The sequence below is a fragment of the Podarcis tiliguerta genome (assembly GCF_965153285.1).
Source record: "Podarcis tiliguerta genome assembly, chromosome: 14".
Classification (NCBI taxonomy): domain Eukaryota; kingdom Metazoa; phylum Chordata; class Lepidosauria; order Squamata; family Lacertidae; genus Podarcis; species Podarcis tiliguerta.
The window spans coordinates 43,156,529-43,175,467 of record NC_139547.1 but is presented as its reverse complement, the minus strand read 5'-3'; the positions used below and the strand labels follow the sequence as shown (position 1 = coordinate 43,175,467).

At 45.4% G+C, this 18,939-nt stretch overlaps 1 protein-coding gene across 2 annotated transcripts in view; it reads left to right on the top strand.

The window, feature by feature from the left end:
• Positions 1 to 17,333: 17,333 nt before the first annotated feature.
• LMTK2 (lemur tyrosine kinase 2) overlaps positions 17,334 to 18,939 on the top strand; it is a 45,775-nt gene continuing 44,169 nt past the window's right edge. For both annotated transcript variants that reach the window (XM_083413333.1, XM_083413334.1), the window contains exon 1: positions 17,334 to 17,723. In XM_083413333.1, the coding sequence (XP_083269459.1) occupies positions 17,582 to 17,723 (142 nt within the window). In that variant the 5' untranslated portion in view covers positions 17,334 to 17,581. The remainder of the gene's footprint in view (positions 17,724 to 18,939) is intronic.

Here is an 18,939-nt window from a genome sequence, read left to right as displayed (position 1 = left end):
CGTGGAAAGTGCTGAGAGATACAAGAGCCGCTCTGCATTACCTAGGATGAGGTGGTAGAATTTGGGACCGGCTCACTTTGGCTTACACACTGCGGGAGAGTCATGTTTTTTGAATACTCCTGGTTTGCCGTACGTTAAAAGTTTATCTGGGACATTGCTGGTACATTGCATGCAGCAAATTGAGGGTTGTTGGGTTTTTTTGTTCCATGTGGAACAAAGGCAAAATATCAATGTAAGCATATAATAATAATAATAATTTATTTATACCCCGCCCTTCCCGGTTCAGAAAACAGGGATCAGGGCAGCTAACAACAAATTTAAAACACTTATATGTGATACACCAAAAAAAGCATAAAATACAGTATAAAAGTGTGAATAACAATAAATTCAAAGTTCTAAAATCAGTTTAGGGGAAAATCCATCCAATAAACATTAGATGATCACTAGCTGGCTAAATTAGTCCTGAATAAATGACTATTCAGAAGGCCCACTGAGCTCAGTAGGGTTTGCTCCCAGGTAAATACTAGGTGTTATAGCAACGCTAAGGCCTCATATATGTTTATAAATCTACAAGGCAAGCATATACATAAGTATATAAACCACCTGCCTGAAATAGTACAGGAGAGCAATCCTGAAGTCATTTTGGTTCTCCCAAACTGACCTTAATTATTCCTCTGCAGTAAGGGAGGCAAATGGGGAAAGCCTCCCCATTGTCTCTTTGCTCAAATCCTGTCTTAAGGGTGTCTTTGTGTATGAATATGGTGAGCCTGTGACCTGGATTCAGGAACTAAAGGATTAACCATCACAAAAGAATGGCCAGGCTGCCCAGGTAATGCAACCGGTGACAATTATCAGGTATCCTGACAAACAGGAGTTTTGTTGGAGACCGGCTCCTTCTGTGATGTGTGTATGATGTTTTGGGGGGTGGTCTCTGGCTACAGGGTGGGGGGACTTCATTCAAGTCTATATAAGGGCTTGCACACTATTGTTCAGGGTTCAGCCTGAGCCCTGGGGGAGATTTCTGTGTCAGCTCCTTGTGGCCCAGCCTAGAGCAGCAAAATCAATAATGAGGAAGTTGAGAGATCAGCCTGTATACTGCATCCAGCTAGTGTAGAAAAAACATTGGCAATAATTACTGTATTTTTTGCTCTATAAGACTCACTTTTCCCTCCTAAAAAGTAAGGGGAAATGTGTGTGCGTCTTATGGAGCGAATGCAGGCTGCGCAGCAATCTCAGAAGCCAGAACAGCAAGAGGGATCGCTGCTTTCGCTGCGCAACGATCCCTCTTGCTGTTCTGGCTTCTAGGATTCAGAATATTTTTTTTCTTGTTTTCCTCCTCCAAAAACTAGGTGCGTCTTATGGTCTGGTGCGTCTTATAGAGCGAAAAATACGGTATTTTTAATCCACATAAGCAGAGGATGTGGCTCAAGAGAAAATGGTCAGGGTCTGCATATTCCAACAGAGGGCTTATCTACTCTTCTGTTTGCTCTGCCATTTCCCCCCACCTTGGGAAAACCCGATATTTAGTGCTGAGTCGGAACAAACAGCAATCAGCTTTTTCACGGATTGCTGTTTGTTCTGGTTGAGTGCTAAGGAGTAGGTTTTCCAGGGGAAAGTGGAAGGGCAAAACTACCAGGACCCATGGCTAGAAAGCGTGATAGAAGGGAGAAACCACTTGGATCTGTGCTTTTTTAAGCAGAAATGTGGACCATCCCAGATTTCACACTGCACGGTCAAAATCTATAGAATCATAGAGTTTGAAGGTAATAATAATAATAATAATAATAATAATAATAATAATAATAATTTATTATTTATACCCCGCCCATCTGGCTGGGTTTCTCCAGCCACTCTGGGTGGCCTCCAACAGAATATTAAAATACAATAACCTATTAAACATTAAAAGCTTTCCTAAACAGGGCTGCCTTCAGATGTCTTCTAAAAGTCTGGTAGTTGTTCTTCTCTTTGACGTCTGGTGGGAGGGCGTTCCACAGGGCGGGTGCCTCCACCGAGAAGGCCCTCTGCCTGGTTCCCTGTAAATTGGCTTCTCGCAGTAAGGGAACCACCAGAAGGCCCTAGCCGCTGGACCTTAGGTATCATGAGAGTCATCTAGTCCAACCCCCTACGATGCAGGATCTTTTTTGCCCCATGTGGGGCTCTACTGACCATGCCATTCTCACTATGGGGCTGTCCTGCTGCACCAACAGGACTGTCTCTAAAGGAGACTCTCAGGGTGGGCCGTGTGGCTGCAGGTGGACACTGTGATGGGCTTGCAGCAAAATTCGAACTCTAAAGCCAATGAGGGGATGAGGAGGAGACTCTGAGCTTCTAAAGATGTAACATCATGTGAAATTGCAAAAAACAACGACCCAAAAACCAAAACCAAACCCCAAATGCAAAAACAGTTGCTTTAAAAGAGACTTCAAGCTATTTCTGAACTAAGGGGATGGGTCTGAAGATGACTCAGGTGGAAAATTATTGCTTTGAGCGCCACACATCCTCCTTGCTTTCTCCTCCTGTCTTGCATTATGTTAACATCTCGGATAAAATTGGGTGTGATGGGCAGCTAGCAAGAGCTGTGAAAAAGGATAGAGAATATTGCTGGGGCAATAACAGCTGAAACAAAATGCTTCAGTTGCAGTCCTAAGCACACTTACCCAGGGGTAGGTCTCCTTGAACTCAGTGTGACTTACTTCTGAGGAGGCACACCTAGGATTGCACTGTAAAGTTGGAATCCTGAGTGCACTTACTAGGGAGCAAGCCCCATTGAGCACAGCTGAGAATGTATAGAATTGTATTCCCTAGCTCTCTTGCTAGCTCTCTCATGTTAATGATTCTTTCTAGCTATTTACCTGTAATTACATTTACCTGTAATTTGCCTAACAAAAGAAATGCCTGGCACTTCTTGACCAGTGTGGTTTTACCACATGATACACATGAAGAGTTAAAGAGACTGTGTGTATGGCAACCTTCAAAATAAAAAATGGTTACAGTGGTACCTCGGGTTACATACGCTTCAGGTTACATACGCTTCAGGTTAAAGACTCCGCTAACCCAGAAATAGTGCTTCAGGTTAAGAACATTGCTTCAGGATGAGAACAGAAATCGTGCTCTGGCGGCACGGCGGCAGCAGGAGGCCCAATTAGCTAAAGTCGTGCTTCAGGTTAAGAACAGTTTCAGGTTAAGAACAGACCTCCGGAACAAATTAAGTACTTACCCGAGGTACCACTGTATAATAATAATAATATTTATTATTTATACCCCACCCATCTGGCTGGGGATTCCCCAGCCACTCTGGGCGACTCCCAACAGAATATTAAGAACACTCTGAAACATGAAACATTAAAAGCTTCCCTAAACAGGGCTCCCTTCAGATGTCTTCTAAAAGTCAGATAGTTGTTTCCTTCCTTGACATCTGATGAGAGGGCGTTCCACAGGGTGGGTGCCACTACCGAGAAGGCCCTCTGCCTGGTTCCCTGTAGCTTTTCTTTTCGAAGTGAGGGAACCACCAGAAGACTCTTGGACCTGAATCTCAGTGTCCGGGCTGAACGATGGTGGTGGAGACGCTCCTTCAGGTATACTGGGCTGAGGCCATTTAGGGCTTTAAAGGTCAACACCAACACTTTGAATTGTGCTCGGAAATGTACTGGGAGCCTGTAGGGATGGCGTTGCAGGGTGAGGGCACACCCTTCCCCTCAGCATAAGACAAGCCACAGCTTGTCTAGCCGCCATGCCCTCTCTTTGACCTTTTGTCTCCTCAGCAGCATTCTGTGCCCTTTACCTCCTTTGCAAAGGTATTTTCCCTTGCAATGAAAACATGACGTGGTGGAGCAAGTTGCATAGATAACTAGGCAACACCCAGGCGGCTTGGGATTGGATAAGTGTAAAGGGCAAAGCCCTGAATGTATCTTGCTGGTTTTGCATATCTTGCTAATAAAAAGAGGCTCTGCGTAGCTCAAAGTTAGCTTGTTCTGCACAGCTCACTTGTATCCCAACTCCTGTGTCGTCTCCGTTATTTCTACAGGAGCCAATGTAGGTATTTCAGGACCGGTGTAATATGGTCTTGGTGGCCGCTCCCAGTCACCAGTCCAGCTGCCGCATTCTGGATTAGTTGTTGTTTCTGGGTCACCTTCAAAGGTAGCCCCACGTAGAGCGCATTGCAGTAATCCAAGCGGGAGATAACCAGAGTATGCACCGCTCTGGCGAGACAGTCTGCGGGCAGGTAGGGTCTCAGCCTGCTTTGGGAAAAAGCATGTTCTTAGCATGCATTTCGGACCTGAAAATTGGCTAAGACTGCAGAAAGGAGGCAGAAGGGGCCAACTTGAATAAAATATTGGGGAGGGGGCAGGTAACCCCAGCATAATTGATCACAAAATGCGGTACCATTTGAATAGCAGTGTCCATCAACTTTGGGGAGCCTGTCCCTCTCAAATATTTTATGGAGCGGGGGGAGAGAAGGGATCTTGACCCCTAGGAGTTGGCTCTTATGGATGGAGATGAGGAAGGAGGCCCACAGGTGTATCGTTTGAATGCACCCTTGATGAAGGTTGTACAGTGGTACCTCTGGTTAAGAACTTAATTTGTTCCAGAGGTCCGTTCTTAATCTGAAACTGTTCTTAACCTGAGGTACCACTTTAGCTAATGGGGCCTCCCGCTGCCATGTGATTTCTGTTCTCATCCTGAGGTAAAGTTCTTAACCCGAGGTACTATTTCTGGGTTAGCGGAGTCTGTAACCTGAAGCGTATGTAACCCGAGGCACCACTGTACAAGGCAGGAACATGGTCCGAGACCACGAAGAGGGGCCTCACTCACGGTTAATGGGGGAGAAATTAACAATATGGGTCAAGACTGGGTGTGTGAATGAAGCAGGGTGGTGTTGTGGCACATGCTCCCCAGTGTGAATTTCCTCAGCACAAATAATCTCCTGCTGATACATTTGCGTGGTGACCTGGTGTTTTCAGAAGCACATTGTGTGAGGAAGCTCACGTGGGCAGAATGCTAAAGAGGGTCTGAAGCTGAAATAAATTTGTTCATGACGCAGAATGACTGTTTTCCTGAAGCACGACGATTTGGAAGCAGTTGCTTTGTAGCAGAGGTCTCAGTGAGTCCCTATGCAAGAGGAGTGGAATGATAGTTTTCTCTGTATAAGGACTTCCGCTTGCCTTTAACAAAGAGAGGGCTGTTACTCCCCTCTGCCCCGGGCTAATTTCTCAATTCTCCAACCTAGTCAGATAACGCCTAGGGAAAAACAGTCCTGCATTATAGGACTGCCTCCCCTTCAAAATCCCTCCAAATCTGAGTCAGATTTGTTTTTGGATACTCTTGGGATTCACCAAGCAAGCACAGAAGGTCTACTCCTGCTCCCCCAAGCCCACACGTTAATACTACTACTATACTATTACTACTAATTTTTGTTTGTTCCTATGCCACACATCTGAGTGGTTTGCCCCCAGGTGGCTTCCAGCAAATTAAAACATCAATCATTAAAAACTTCCCTATAGAGGGCTGCCTTCAGATAGTTGTTTATTCCCATTTTGGCACCTTGATTTAAGGAGCCATTTGGCGCCTAGCTTATATATCTGAGTTTCTAACACTGCCACCAACAGTTAGCCACCATTTTGTGCCCACTGGGCATGGCCAGCCCTCATGGGAACCCTTTGCCCTGCCTGCTTCACAGCCTGAATTTTGGAAACAGAGGCAATGCTGCTGCTGCTTGTCTCATAACCCTTTCTACCATCACTTACAGGATAGCATCAAATGTTCAAAACTGTGCCTTTTTGAATGCACAGAATCACTCTGTTCTGCTGAGGCACGCCAGGCAGGAAATGAATATTTCAGCAAAGCTGCTGTCACCATATTCACTCCTGGTAGGATAAATGGCTGTCAGTTTAGAATGATTATCAATTTGCCGTACACAGTTTCAAACATCACATCCCTTTGATGTTGTAACACAGATGATATGTGCAGCTTGAATATAGAGGATGTGTTTCTACTTGCAATTAAGTAGTACACTCAATGGTACAGTGGTACCTTGGGTTAAGAATTAATTCATTCCAGAGGTCCATTCTTAACCTGAAAATGTTCTTAACCACTTTAGCTAATGGGGCCTCCCGCCGCCGCCGTGCTGCCGCTGCATGACTTCTGTTCTCATCCTGAAGCAAAGTTCTTAACCCAAGGTACTATTTCTGGGTTAGTGGAGTCTGTATGGCAGACGAAATTAATCGACTATGCAGAATTAGATAAGATGACAGGAAGGATTCGAAACCTGCGGGACCGGAGATTCTCAGAGGACTGGAATAAATATGTGAACTACTTGAAAAGCAATTGTAATCAACAGATTACGCTAGTAGGATTACAAGAAGTTTTGTAAGGGGGAACATATGAAATATTGCAAGGAAGGTTATGAAGAGAGTTATTAGTTAAGATAATTAAAAGTAATAGTGAAATTAAGAAATGTAAATTAAGTGAGAAAGATTGGAAATTTTTCAGATGTGATTGATGGAAGTCAAAACAATTGTGTAAGATATGAAATTATGTTAAATGATTGTTGAAAATGATATGTTAAAAATTAATAATATATATATAATATTAAAAAAATGAAATAAAACATCCCCAGTCCCCGAACTGGAAGCCATCTAGACAGAAAGAATGAAGAGGATCTCTCTTCTTTCTGTCAAGGTCATTTTTGTTGTTGAAAGCAACCAATTCAAATGAACAAACAAAAGCGATTCCCCTCTTATCGGCATCAAGCTTCTGCTTTGCATGTCAGCTATTTGCCCCCAGAGAGTTAATTCTTTCTTCTGAGTGTTAGGCTTTTGCTCCTTGGCTTTCACTTTCCTGCTCTAGCCTGACAAAAGGTTTTTAACACGACAGATTTTCTTTAAAAAGCCACAATGTTTTCCATTCTTGTTTCCAGGTGCTGTTCAGAATGGAGGGCGATTGAAAGAGATATGGCCGCATTCTGTGCTGACACGGAAAGAATCTGGAGAATGGGGGCCAACAAAGAGCCCTGAATTTAACAGCACAGTCCTTTACATGTCTAAAGTCCATTGAGATTAGTGGCGCACGCTCCCAGGTACCGTATTTTTCGCTCTATAAGACGCACCAGACCACAAGACGCACCTAGTTTTTGGAGGAGGAAAACAAGAAAAAAAATATTCTGAATCTCAGAAGCCAGAACAGCAAGAGGGATCGCTGCGCAGTGAAAGCAGCAATCCCTCTTGCTGTTCTGGCTTCAGGGACAGTTGCACAGCCTGCATTCGCTCCATAAGACGCACACACATTTCCCCTTACTTTTTAGGAGGGAAAAAGTGAGTCTTATAGAGCAAAAAATACGGTAAGTGGGTATAGGATTGCAGCCAAAGATCTGACTCCAAGTGCAGCCACACCCACACCATATATGGAAATGCCATGCCCACCAATCAGGGATGATGTTCTCATCCCAACCAAACACACAGAGAGAGCCAATGAACTCGCAGTCATAGGAACACACCTTCCTGTCCCACAGCCCACACAAACCATGTCACAGCTCTTCCATCCCACAGGCAGCAGTGACCCCAGTGCTGTGAGTCCTCAAGCATCCCTCCAGGCAGGACCAGCCCAGGATATTTTGCCACCTGAGGCAAAACAGAGAATGCCACCCACTGCTGCTCTTCTTCTTCAGCTCCCCACCTCCATGCTGAAAGTGGTAGGGGAAGGAAGAGGAAGAGGCCAACCAAAACAAAAAGTCTATAAGGATTGGGGAATCTTTAAAGAATATTTAGAAAACTATGGAATAAAAGGAAACATCTTGGCAGAATTAGATTGATCCATGTACAGTGGTACCTCGGGTTAAGTACTTAATTCGTTCTGGAGGTCCGTTCTTAACCTGAAACTGTTCTTAACCTGAAGCACCACTTTAGCTAATGGGGCCTCCTGCTGCCACCGCGCCACCAGAGCACGATTTCTGTTTTCATCCTGAAGCAAAGTTCTTAACCTGAAGCACTATTTCTGGGTTAGCAGAGTCTGTAACCTGAAGTGTATGTAACCTGAAGCGTATGTAACCCGAGGTACCACTGTATAAGTTTGTAGGGAGGTAAAAAGAAATTATATAAGAAATATGTAGCTGTGTGGTATAAAGCAATGGATAGATAAAGTACAGTGAGATTACCGTAATTGGAAGTCAGTTTTAAATTTCTTCTCTATAGGTTTTATAATTGTGTTCAGTATCAGGAGTATAAATGATGATAATTATAGTAATCCTCTTGTATCTTATAGTGTGGTGGTTTGTTTGATTTTTCTGTTATTTGTTTGTTTGTGTGTTTGTTTACGTGTATGTACATCTCTTTTCTCATAAATGTATTTATTTTAAATTAATAAAGATATATTTTTTTAAAAAAAGAAAGTGGTAGGGGAGCAAAACAAGGCCAGAGAGAGGCAAGCAGTGGTGGGTGTAAGGCTAGGTGCTATAGCACTCATGGGAGGCCAGATCTACGGCCAGAGGTCACCACTTCACCATACTACATGGGCCCTGCCTCCAGGCTCACTGTCTTCTGCCACACAATGCTCATAAGCAGTGGCGTAGCGTGGGGGGTGCAGGGGGGGCCGGCCGCACCGGGCGCAACATCGGGGGGGAGGCGCTCGCACTCGCAGCTCTCTGCCCCTACCTGGCTCACTCACTCTCTCTCACTGCAGTGCTGGCTGTGCGAATCTGATCCGAGCCGCCGGGTCGCCACCCACTGTGGAGGGGAGGGTGCCAGGCGTGTGGTGTGGTGCGGAGAGAGAGCGAGGGACTATCTGGGGGAGGGACAGTGCAGCCTTGCCCTGGGTTAGGGGGCACAAATTACTTGCCTTGCCCCGGGTGCTGACAACCCACGCTACGCCACTGCTTTGGAGCGCTGTCTGTCTTAGATGTTTTAGTTGAGATTCCTGCATTGCATGGATGACTCCTGGAGTCCCCTCCTGACTTTACAACTCTATGATTCTACAAGACATAATGGGAAGGATGGAGGAGTCACCCTACAGAGCACCAGAGTGGCTCACTCGGTAAGAGACCTGCACAGAAGGCACACTTGTCCTTAGGACCAGGGTTCAAGACCCACCATGGGGCAGCAGCCGGGAGAGAGAGACTCTTTTGCCAAGCAACCCAAAGGAAGTGCTAGGAAACACACTGAGAGGAGCCACAGCCGCACACTGACAACAATACCTTGTTCAATCCCCACCACAGCAAATGAGGGGGGCGCAATCGTGTTCACCTTTTGCATGACAAGTCGTGTCAGGGGAGAAAGAGACTTGAAACACACACTGCAGGGATAGATATAAAGCATATGTTCAAAAATACAGTAAAGGTTCGCTATCTATGCTAGCATTTGATTGACCATGGAGTGAGAATGAGTTGAGAAATAAGACTAAGAGCACATGTTGATATAGGAATGTATTAGATAAAATGTAAAGAAATATACAATAATAAGAGTACATTCATTTGTAAAAACGGAATATACAACGGGATAGACAGGAAGTCTAGTGTGTTGGTATGTATATGATTGAGGGGGGAATTTGTTTTTGTTTTTTCTCTTTGTTTTTTTCTTTTTGTTTCATTTTATTTCTAGGTACAGTGGTACCTTGGGTTAAGTACTTAATTCGTTCCGGAGGTCCGTACTTAACCTGAAACTGTTCTTAACCTGAAGCACCACTTTAGCTAATGGGGCCTCCCTCTGCTGCCGTGCCGCCGCTGCACGGTTTCTGTTCTCATCCTGAAGCAAAATTCTTAACCTGAGGTACTATTTCTGGGTTAGCGGAGTCTGTAACCTGAAGCGTATGTAACCTGAAGCATATGTAACCCAAGGTACCACTGTATATAAAATTTCTATATAATTTTTGTATACAAGTTGGAAATTATATTATAGTAACTCCTGTACGTAGTGTAATATGACAACGTTTACCGATGTAATATAAGAATGTTAACAATTAAATAATATGCAAATTCAGAAAAAAAGAAGAAAAAGAAACACACATTGCAAGCAGCCCCAGAACAGTTCTCCAACCCAACCAACCAGATCTTCAAGAAAAGAAGTCCGACTGGACACTAAATGAAGCTCACTCTTGTTGGTGCAGAACTCACTTGCATGCATAAGGCATCGCAAGTCAGAGCCCTACTCAAGAGAAGGAATCGTGAGACTATGTGTTGTTAGAATCAAGGCCCCATTAGCATTCTAGAAGGGTTGGTGGAGCAGACAAGCTGAGGAGTTGAACCCTCAACTGCTGCTTGGTTTCTGATGCTCAAAGACTGCCGGTCTTCTGGACAGCTCCTTTTCTGCTCAGTGAGAGGCCTGTTGATGGCTGCAGCTGCTGCTGGACAGCTCCCCAATTTGGCTCCAAAGGCCAGTCACCGTCCAGCCACAGGGAACAAGGGTGTGCTGCTGGAGACAGCAGCCCTGTGTGAGGTTCCCTGCTCCTTCCTGGTATTACCCAGTTCAACAGGCAGTTACTTATCAAGGCTAGACAGTTATGTGGAACCAGATATGAGTCAATAGTGTGATGCAGCTAATGCTATTCCAGGCTGCATCAACAGAAATATGGCATCCAGATACGGAAGCATGGGAACGATAGTAGAACTTGGATATAAAATTTACAGCATGTTACGGTTTAAGAGAAAATTATATGAAAATGATATATCGATGGTATCTAACACCGAGTAAATTGGCAAAAATGTATAAATCTAAATCAAATAACTGTTGGAAATGTAAAGAGAAAGAAAGTTCTTTTTAGCATATGCGGTAGTCTTGTAGTAAGGTTAAAGCTTACTGGGAAATGATATATAATGAATTGAAAAGGATGTTTAAAATAACGTTTGTAAAAAAGACACCTAGAAGCTTTTCTTTTGGGAATTATAAGGACAGAACTACCTAAACTGTATAGAAACTTATTCATGTATGTTACTACAGCAGCAAGAATATTACTCGCCCAAAAATGGAAAGAATGACTTTTTGGGTGGTGCCATGCAATAGGGAGCTTCATAGCCAAGTGGGGATTTGAACCCTGGCCTCCCAGGTCTGAGACCAGCACTCTAACCACTACACTACGCTGTCCCTTGGAAAAGCTCTTAATCGTGAACAGGGATAAGAGTAGCACACTTCAAAGACCTTGTACCTGTATTTGTGTTTCGCATCCTGGATCACAATTCTGCAAAGGGCATTGTTAAAAACGATTGAAGAAAAAGTAAAAGCCTGCTGTTTCTCTGATCCAATTAACCTTGTCTATAAAAAGACTCTTAAAACACCTCCCACACACAAAAGCAGCAGAAGCAACGTGGTTGTGATAGCAGTGCATAATTAAGAAGCATGCAGCTGTTCAGTAAGATAACCCATTTTTCTTGTACACACGCACCAAAAAAATAGCTCTTCTTGCATTTCTGTAAATACACCTGTTTGAAAAGTTTCAGTTTACATTAACAGTGCAATCCTGTTCAATGAGATTTGTTCCCTAGGAAGTTTGTGGGTGTGTACAGGAGGGTGGCTTAAAGCTTTATTAATTTTTCATTTTTTGCATTCTGGCCTATCCTGTTAGCCTACTGTTCTTGCACCTCAAGGCTACCTGGTGTTCAAAGATTGTTCAGTGATGTATTTGTATATATGGTTTATGTATATCTGGCTTTTCAACTAGAGTCCTCAAAGCAGCTAGCAACATTTATAAAATGTAACGGATATGTCAGTTTGCACTGGAGCTGTAAAAAAACCCAAACAACTGCAGTGGATGCTCGGGTTGCGAATGTGATCCGTGTGGGAGGCACGTTTGCAACCCGCAGCATTTGCAACCCACAGCGTGTGTCTGCGCATGCGTGTGTCACAATTCGGTGCTTCTGCGCATGTGCAAAGTGTGATTTAGTGTTTCTGTGCACCGAAACCTGGAAGATCAGGTTTAAGGTGCTAGTTTTAGCCTTTAAAGCCCTATACGGCTTAGGACCCTCGTACCTACGGGACCGCCTCTCCTGGTATGCCCCACAGAGGAACCTACGGTCTGCAAATAAAAACATCCTGAAGGTCCCAGGCCACAGAGAGGTTAGGCTGGCCTCAACTAGAGCCAGGGCTTTCTCGGCTGTGGCTCCAATCTGGTGGAACGCTCTGTCACAAGAGACTAGGGCCCTGCTGGACCTGACATCTTTCCGCAGGGCCTGCAAGACAGAGCTATTCCACCAGGCCTTTGGTCAGGGCACAGCCTGACTCCCTCCTCTGGCAATCTGCACAGAATTTTGCTTAATGGTTGCCATCAATTTGATTTTAATTAATTTTTATAATGAAATGTTTTTAGAATGTTGGATTATTTGATTGTTGTTAGCTGCCCTGAGCCCAGCTTCGGTTGGGGAGGGCGGGATATAAATAAAATTTATTATTATTTATTATTAAGTAACGTGTTCCGGTACTTCCAGGTTTCGGTGCATTCGTATCCCGAAAACGTGCAACCTGAAGTGTCTGTAACCCGAGGTATGATTGTATATTGAGAAGTATATTGAGAAGCAAAGCGGATAGTAAGTCTGATCTTTATTAAAGGAACTGTTGCAACAGGGTCCCCACTCACCACACGCAGGAGGGAGGAGAACCCTGAACAATGGTGCACAAGCCATTATATAGACTTCTGAAATTGCCCACCCTGTAACCCAAGACACCCCCCTCAAAAGAAACACATCCTACATACATCACAGAAGAAGGCGGTCTACAGCAGAAATTCCCTCTGCCAGGATACCTGATAATGGTCACTGATTGCACTACCTGGGCAGTCTGACCATTCTTTTGTGATGGTTGATACTTTAGTCCCTGAATCCAGGTCACAGGCTCACCCTAATCAAAATAAGGTCCATTATCTGACTGTTGACTCAGGATCCTAAACTGTGCTTTTATATTTAATTTTCACTTTCTTCTGTGCATATTGTAATGTTCTCTTGCTGCTATGGCCATTGGCTGAGGCACATAAAGTTTCTATTCTATTCTCTTCATACACAGATACACCCTTATTAAGACAGGATTTGCAAGCAAAAAGACAATGGCAAGGATTTCACCATTTGCCTCCCTTACTGCAGAGGAATATTTGAGAGTCAAATTGGGAGAGTCAAAATGGCTTCAGGATTGCTCTTCCATACTATTTCGGACAAATGGTTCATATTTTTAGATATGCGTGCATTTATGAATACTTAGTCTCATTTATTTGAGACCTTAAAAGTCTTATAACAGAATGGTTTGGTTTATGGGGGACATTAGGTGCCGGTACTCACCACAAAGTTGTTACAGTAAGCACAGTAAGCACTGATCTTACCAAATGTACATTTTATGCATACTGACGTCTTCTTTTGTCATCTTTCTTTTGGTGATGCATTACTTCCTTTCTGGCAATGCATAACTGGCAATCTCATCTACCCAGTTCCTATCCAAACTTCTATCCAGTGTAGCCTATCAGTTCTCTTGATCCCTGAGATCCCCAGATGCTTTGAAGCTGCCCTTATTTACAGGTAAGTTAACCTTTAGAAGATGCTTCCATACTCAATTGGCTACATACAGCACCATATCAGAGGTATTTTGACCAAGCTGCGGGAGGCAGTAGAAGACAGGAGTGCCTGGCGTGCTCTGGTTGGTCCATGGGGTCACGAAGAGTCGGACACGACTAAACAGCAACAATCAGAGGCCTCTGTCTAGATCACATATCCAAGCTAACACATTTGGAGCCTGATAAACATGCTTTCAATACAAAGATAGCTGACATGTTTCTAAATACTGTTGTCAGCGTTACTATCCTCCCATTTTATACTGCAATTACATCTCAAGCAGTGAAGCTGGAAGCACAGATGGTGAGTAGGTAATACAGAGCATATATTAGGGAATGATTGCTTCAAAAGTTTAAATCAGCATGCCAACAGTGTCAAACTTAATAAATCTCACGGATTCTATAATGCCTGTTCTGCTGCAGGATTTAACTAAAGGGCACTCCTTTTCACGTAAGAATGCATACATTTTCTTGGGTGAAAAGTTCCTGCAATGCTGCCAGCTCTGAGGGCCTCTGGAAAACCTATGTTTGCCAGGCTGTTATCTAACATTGATGTAATTAGCTATTTTTGTTACATGATTACACTGAAATTAAGCATCTAATTCTGTTAACCATACTGTGCTTCTTAACAGTGCCCTTTTTTATAAGGAGGATGTTGCTTTAAAGGCCAAACAAATTTTGACTTTTTAAAGGCAGTGAATCCACTTATTGTAGCATATTGGTTTCAAAAGAATTCTGAATCACCTGCACTCTTGCGTAATCTGGAGTTTATGCATCATCAGCCCCCACACCATTTTCTACTGGGGTTCTTGCACTAAAAATAGGTGTGGGTGTGGGTTATGGGATGCAGAATTCGTTCGCTGGAAAATAGACATTAAAACCAGCAATGGCTCTGTGTAACGGTTTATTCATATGAGGCCTAATCTGTGCAGTCCCTGAACCACTAAAATGGTCCTACATTAGCATTATTTGTTTATTTATTTTATTCATGCATTGCACTTATATTCCACCTTTCCTCAAAGGAGATTAAAGTGGCATACATGGTTCTCTTCCTCCTCATTTCATCCTAATGGCAAGCCTACAATATATCATGAGAGAGACTGTGACTGGCCCAAGGTCGCCCAACACATTTCATGGATGAGCATGGATTTGAACCCTGGTATCCCAAGTCCTACAGGGATGCGGGTGGCGCTGTGGGTTAAACCACAGTGCCTAGGACTTGCCGATCAGAAGGTCGGCGGTTCAAATCCCCGTGACGGGGTGAGCTCCTGTTGCTCGGTCCCTGCTCCTGCCAACCTAGCAGTTCGAAAGCACGTCAAAGTGCAAATAGATAAATAGGTACCGCTCCAGCGGGAAGGTAAACGGCATTTCCGTGCGCTGCTCTGGTTCGCCAGAAGCAGCTTAGTCTGGGCCACATGACCCAGAAGCTGTACGCCGGCTCCCTCGGCCAATAAAGCGAGATGAGCGCTGCAACCCCAGAGTCGGTCACGACTGGACCTAATGGTCAGGGGTCCCTTTACCTTTACCTATCCCAGGTCCTAGTCCAACCCTCCAACCACTACACCACACCAGCTCTCTAAATCACTATAACTACAAATTCATGGAGCATAAGTTCATCAGTGGCTACTGGGAGGCTATACACTTCCTCAAAGATTGGCTCCAAATACGAGTTGCTGGGGAAAAACAGCAGGAGAGTGCTCTCGTCCTTTAATACCCTGCTTGTGGACTTCCCATAGGCATCTGATTGGCTGCTGTGGAAAACAGGAAGCTGGAATAGGTAGGTCTTTGGGCTGATCCAACAGGGCCAATAGGAGTTGCAGTCGAAAACCAAGTTGAGGAAGGCTGGTCTAGAGCAAATTGAGTTATATGCAGTTATGCTTACTTAGAATATTTATCTGACTCGGCAACTATCCCAAGGTGATTTCTCCCTTGAGATTTTGGCAGTAGCCTAAAAGGTTTCTCCTCCCCACATCTTCTGTAGGTGTCAACAGAATGCTGATTTTTATAGTTTTAACTGTTTTCTGGGGATGGGGGTTTGTTGTCTTGAGTTACTTGTACGCCGCTTGGAGACAATGCTAATGAAACAGTATAGAAACTCTCAAATAAGATCCTAGTGGTCAGCCATTTCCACTTTGTACTTTGGTAGTGTCATATTTTGTATGGGTTAAAGGTGTAGGTAATGCATCCTTTCCTAACCTAGTGGCCTCCAGACATTGTTGGACTGCGATTCCCATCATCCCTGGCCATTGGTCAATTTGCTAGAGTTGATGGGAGTCGTGATCCAAAGCATCTAGTCCAGTGATGGCCCAACTTGGCCCTCTAGCTGTTTTGGGACTACCATTCCCATCATCCCTGACCACTGTTAGCTAGGGATGATGGGAGTTGTAGTCCCAAAACAGCTGGAGGGCCAAGTTGGGCCATCACTGATCTAGTTCTAATGTTGGGGGAAGCTGATGTGGTGGGGTTTCCCACCTAACTAATGAGAGAACAGGTTGTGAGCACGAAGATGAAGAACCACGGAAAATCTGGAAGAGGTGGGAACTGGGCCTGTTGGTAATGGCAGGACCTGAGGTAAGTGCACATTAGAAGAGCCTGCTGGATCAGGCCATTGGCTCATCTAGTCCAGCATCCTGTTCTCAAAGTGCCCAACCACATGCCTACGGGAAACCCTCAGGCACGACCCAAGCCCTCTCCACTCCTGTGATTTCCAGCAACTGGTATTCAAAAGCACTACTGCCTCCAGCCATAGAGGCAGAACATCACCATCATGGCTAGCAGCCACAGATAACTTTATAAGCCATAAGGAAGTACTGTACAAAACAATTCCGCCTGTGTCAGGTGTGGTTTGAACTAGGGACTCGCTGACTCACAGCTCACACTCTGAACCATTGTATGACATCACCTGTAAAGTCGAGTCTGTTGTACACCACAAACCACTTGCTATGTCAAGGTAATATTAACCACAAAGATACTCAGCAGTTGCCATTCCTAACGAGGAGGTCATGTTGAGTAACCTGCTGTGCTTGTACCAGCATGTTGTTATTGTCACAAGACTGAGGTGCAGAATTGGGTGGAACGAGTTAGAGGATTTACTATGTCATTATCAATCATACCTTCAGTAAATTCAATATTCAGAAAACCTTTGGTGGAAGAGATCTAAGAAGTGCAGACCAATCCAGATGATATTTAACAATGATGGTTTTACTATGAGCTTATAGGGCTGGAGATTTCTGAAGGGAGAACACAGTCTTGGGGCCAAGACTATCTCCAAATTTGAACCCTTTATTTGGGAAGAGCAATCTGACTCCCTCACAAAGATAAGCAGGTGTGGGTCTCGAAAGGTGTGGGTCTCGAAAGGGGCGTCGAAAGGTGGGGTGTAAATATTTCAAAAATAAAGAAAAATATTGCCGGTCAAAGAATGCGGCTTCTTAAAGGCGCCCGAACTGCAGCACCCTTTTATTTTATATATTTTTTTAGCAAATCACGCACCGCTGTGGCAGCTCCATCTCCTTTCTCAAGACCCACCCCGTCCCTGCAGTCGCCACGATTGGCGGCACTGGCTGCCAATCACGGAACTAACGTCCTCGGCATATAACACACGGCGCAGCACACCTTCGCCGATCTTTTTTTTTAGATAAATGTAAAGGAGAGGCTTCATTGGTCGCTCCGCCTGCCAATTCCGCACCAAGCCCGCCCTTTGACTCCTGCGAATCCGATTGGCCGAGCCCATCGAGCCGGCTCGATCCGACCCCGTCATCGCCGCCTCCTCCTCGGGAGCGGACCTGGCGCCGGTTGGCGCAGAGGCGTGCCAATCTCCTCCGGCGCCCCGCCCCGCCCTCTCAGGTAGCCCGGAAGATGGCGGCGGCGAGAGGCGCTGTCACCGCTGCTGTCGCCGGTGCGGACGGCTGGGCTGCGTGAGGCGAGCGGGAATATTTCCCCCCTCCTGCTGCTGCTTCCGCTTCTTTATCGCTGTTTCGGCGGGAACCGATGCCGGGGCCGGCCTTGCCGCGAGGGCTGAGGGGAGACGCGGAGGGCGCCGGCAGGCCTGGCGGCGGGCGGCGCTGAGGGCGCGATGCGGGGCAGGCGCCGGCGGCGGTTCCGGGGGGCCAGCGGGCGGCTGGGCCGGCCTCTGCCCCCCTGGCTCGGCCTCTTCTTCTGCTGCTTCCTGTCGGCGTTGCTGGGAGGCGGCGAGGCGGCTCCTCTTCCGCAAGCAGGTGAGAGAGAGACCCGGAAAGCGGGCGAGGGGGTCCGATCCTGTTCAAGGTGCAGACCTATGGAACTCAATGGCAGGCCAGGAGAGAAGCAGAGGAAGGGAGACAGGCGACCCCTCTGGGTTGGGCCCGTGTTTGGGGTAGATCCACTGACCTTGCTTAAAGCCTTCAGATCAGCGGGGGCAACCTTTACGGTTGGGCCCAGACGCCCCTCATATTTAAAGTAGGCCAGTTGCTATCCGTGGGGATTGAGCTGCTAAAGGCAAGAAGGAACATAGGAAATGTAAGGGGTGGGGAGACAGGGAGGCAGCCTCTGGGCTGTACCCCCACCTCACTCAGTTTTAGGGTAGACCCACTGACTTCAGTGAGGATTCAGCTGTTAAGCTGCTGCCCCACTGAAAACAATGGGGCTAAGGCAGCCTTTAAGTCCAAATGAATCTGGCTCCAGTTCTCTCTGTGTTAAAACTGATACTGTACATCATAAGATGAAACCCAGGTGATTGTGGATGTGATGGGGTGGGGTGCCTGGTGGCACTTTAAACGCTAATTGAATTGTTAGTGGCAGATTTTTCTTTCCTTTTTGGTGGCCTGGAGGCCTTGTAGCTGTGTGTGTTTTATAAATTTATCCTCTTTCTCCTGTCATTAAGGAGCTCAGGGCAACCAACATGGTAGTCTTCTCTTTCCTCTTCAATTTTATCTTAACAAGAACCTTCTGAGATAGGCTAGGCTGGTCCAAGGTTACCTGACACAGGCAGTTTTAATCTCTGGAGCTGATGGCCCTATTGGGAAGGGGTGTGTGTCCCTCTTAAGATGGTATTGCATTACTTCAGTCACTTCAGGATAAGATAACCTACCCCTCTAGCATTGGGGGGCCCTTCTGCTCACTTCTGCCCCCAATCGTGCCTTGGTAGCACTGGCAGCGACTGTTGTGTCTGAATGGAAATGTGAACTTGTGTCTTCTCAGGCCTAGTCCAACACTTAGAATGGCACTGTGTATGTCATTATTTATTAATGTTTATACCTCATGATATTGTACCGTATAACATTATTATACCTCAGTATCATCGTTTATACATAGATGATGTGCATAAGTCCCTGCTTCGCAATAGGGAAACGGGGAGAGAAGAATGTTGGAAATGCTCTGTCTCTGTCTCTGTACACACTTCTGTATCTCTCACAATTGTAATTGCACACAGGCATAAAGAAAAAATGAGGTAAA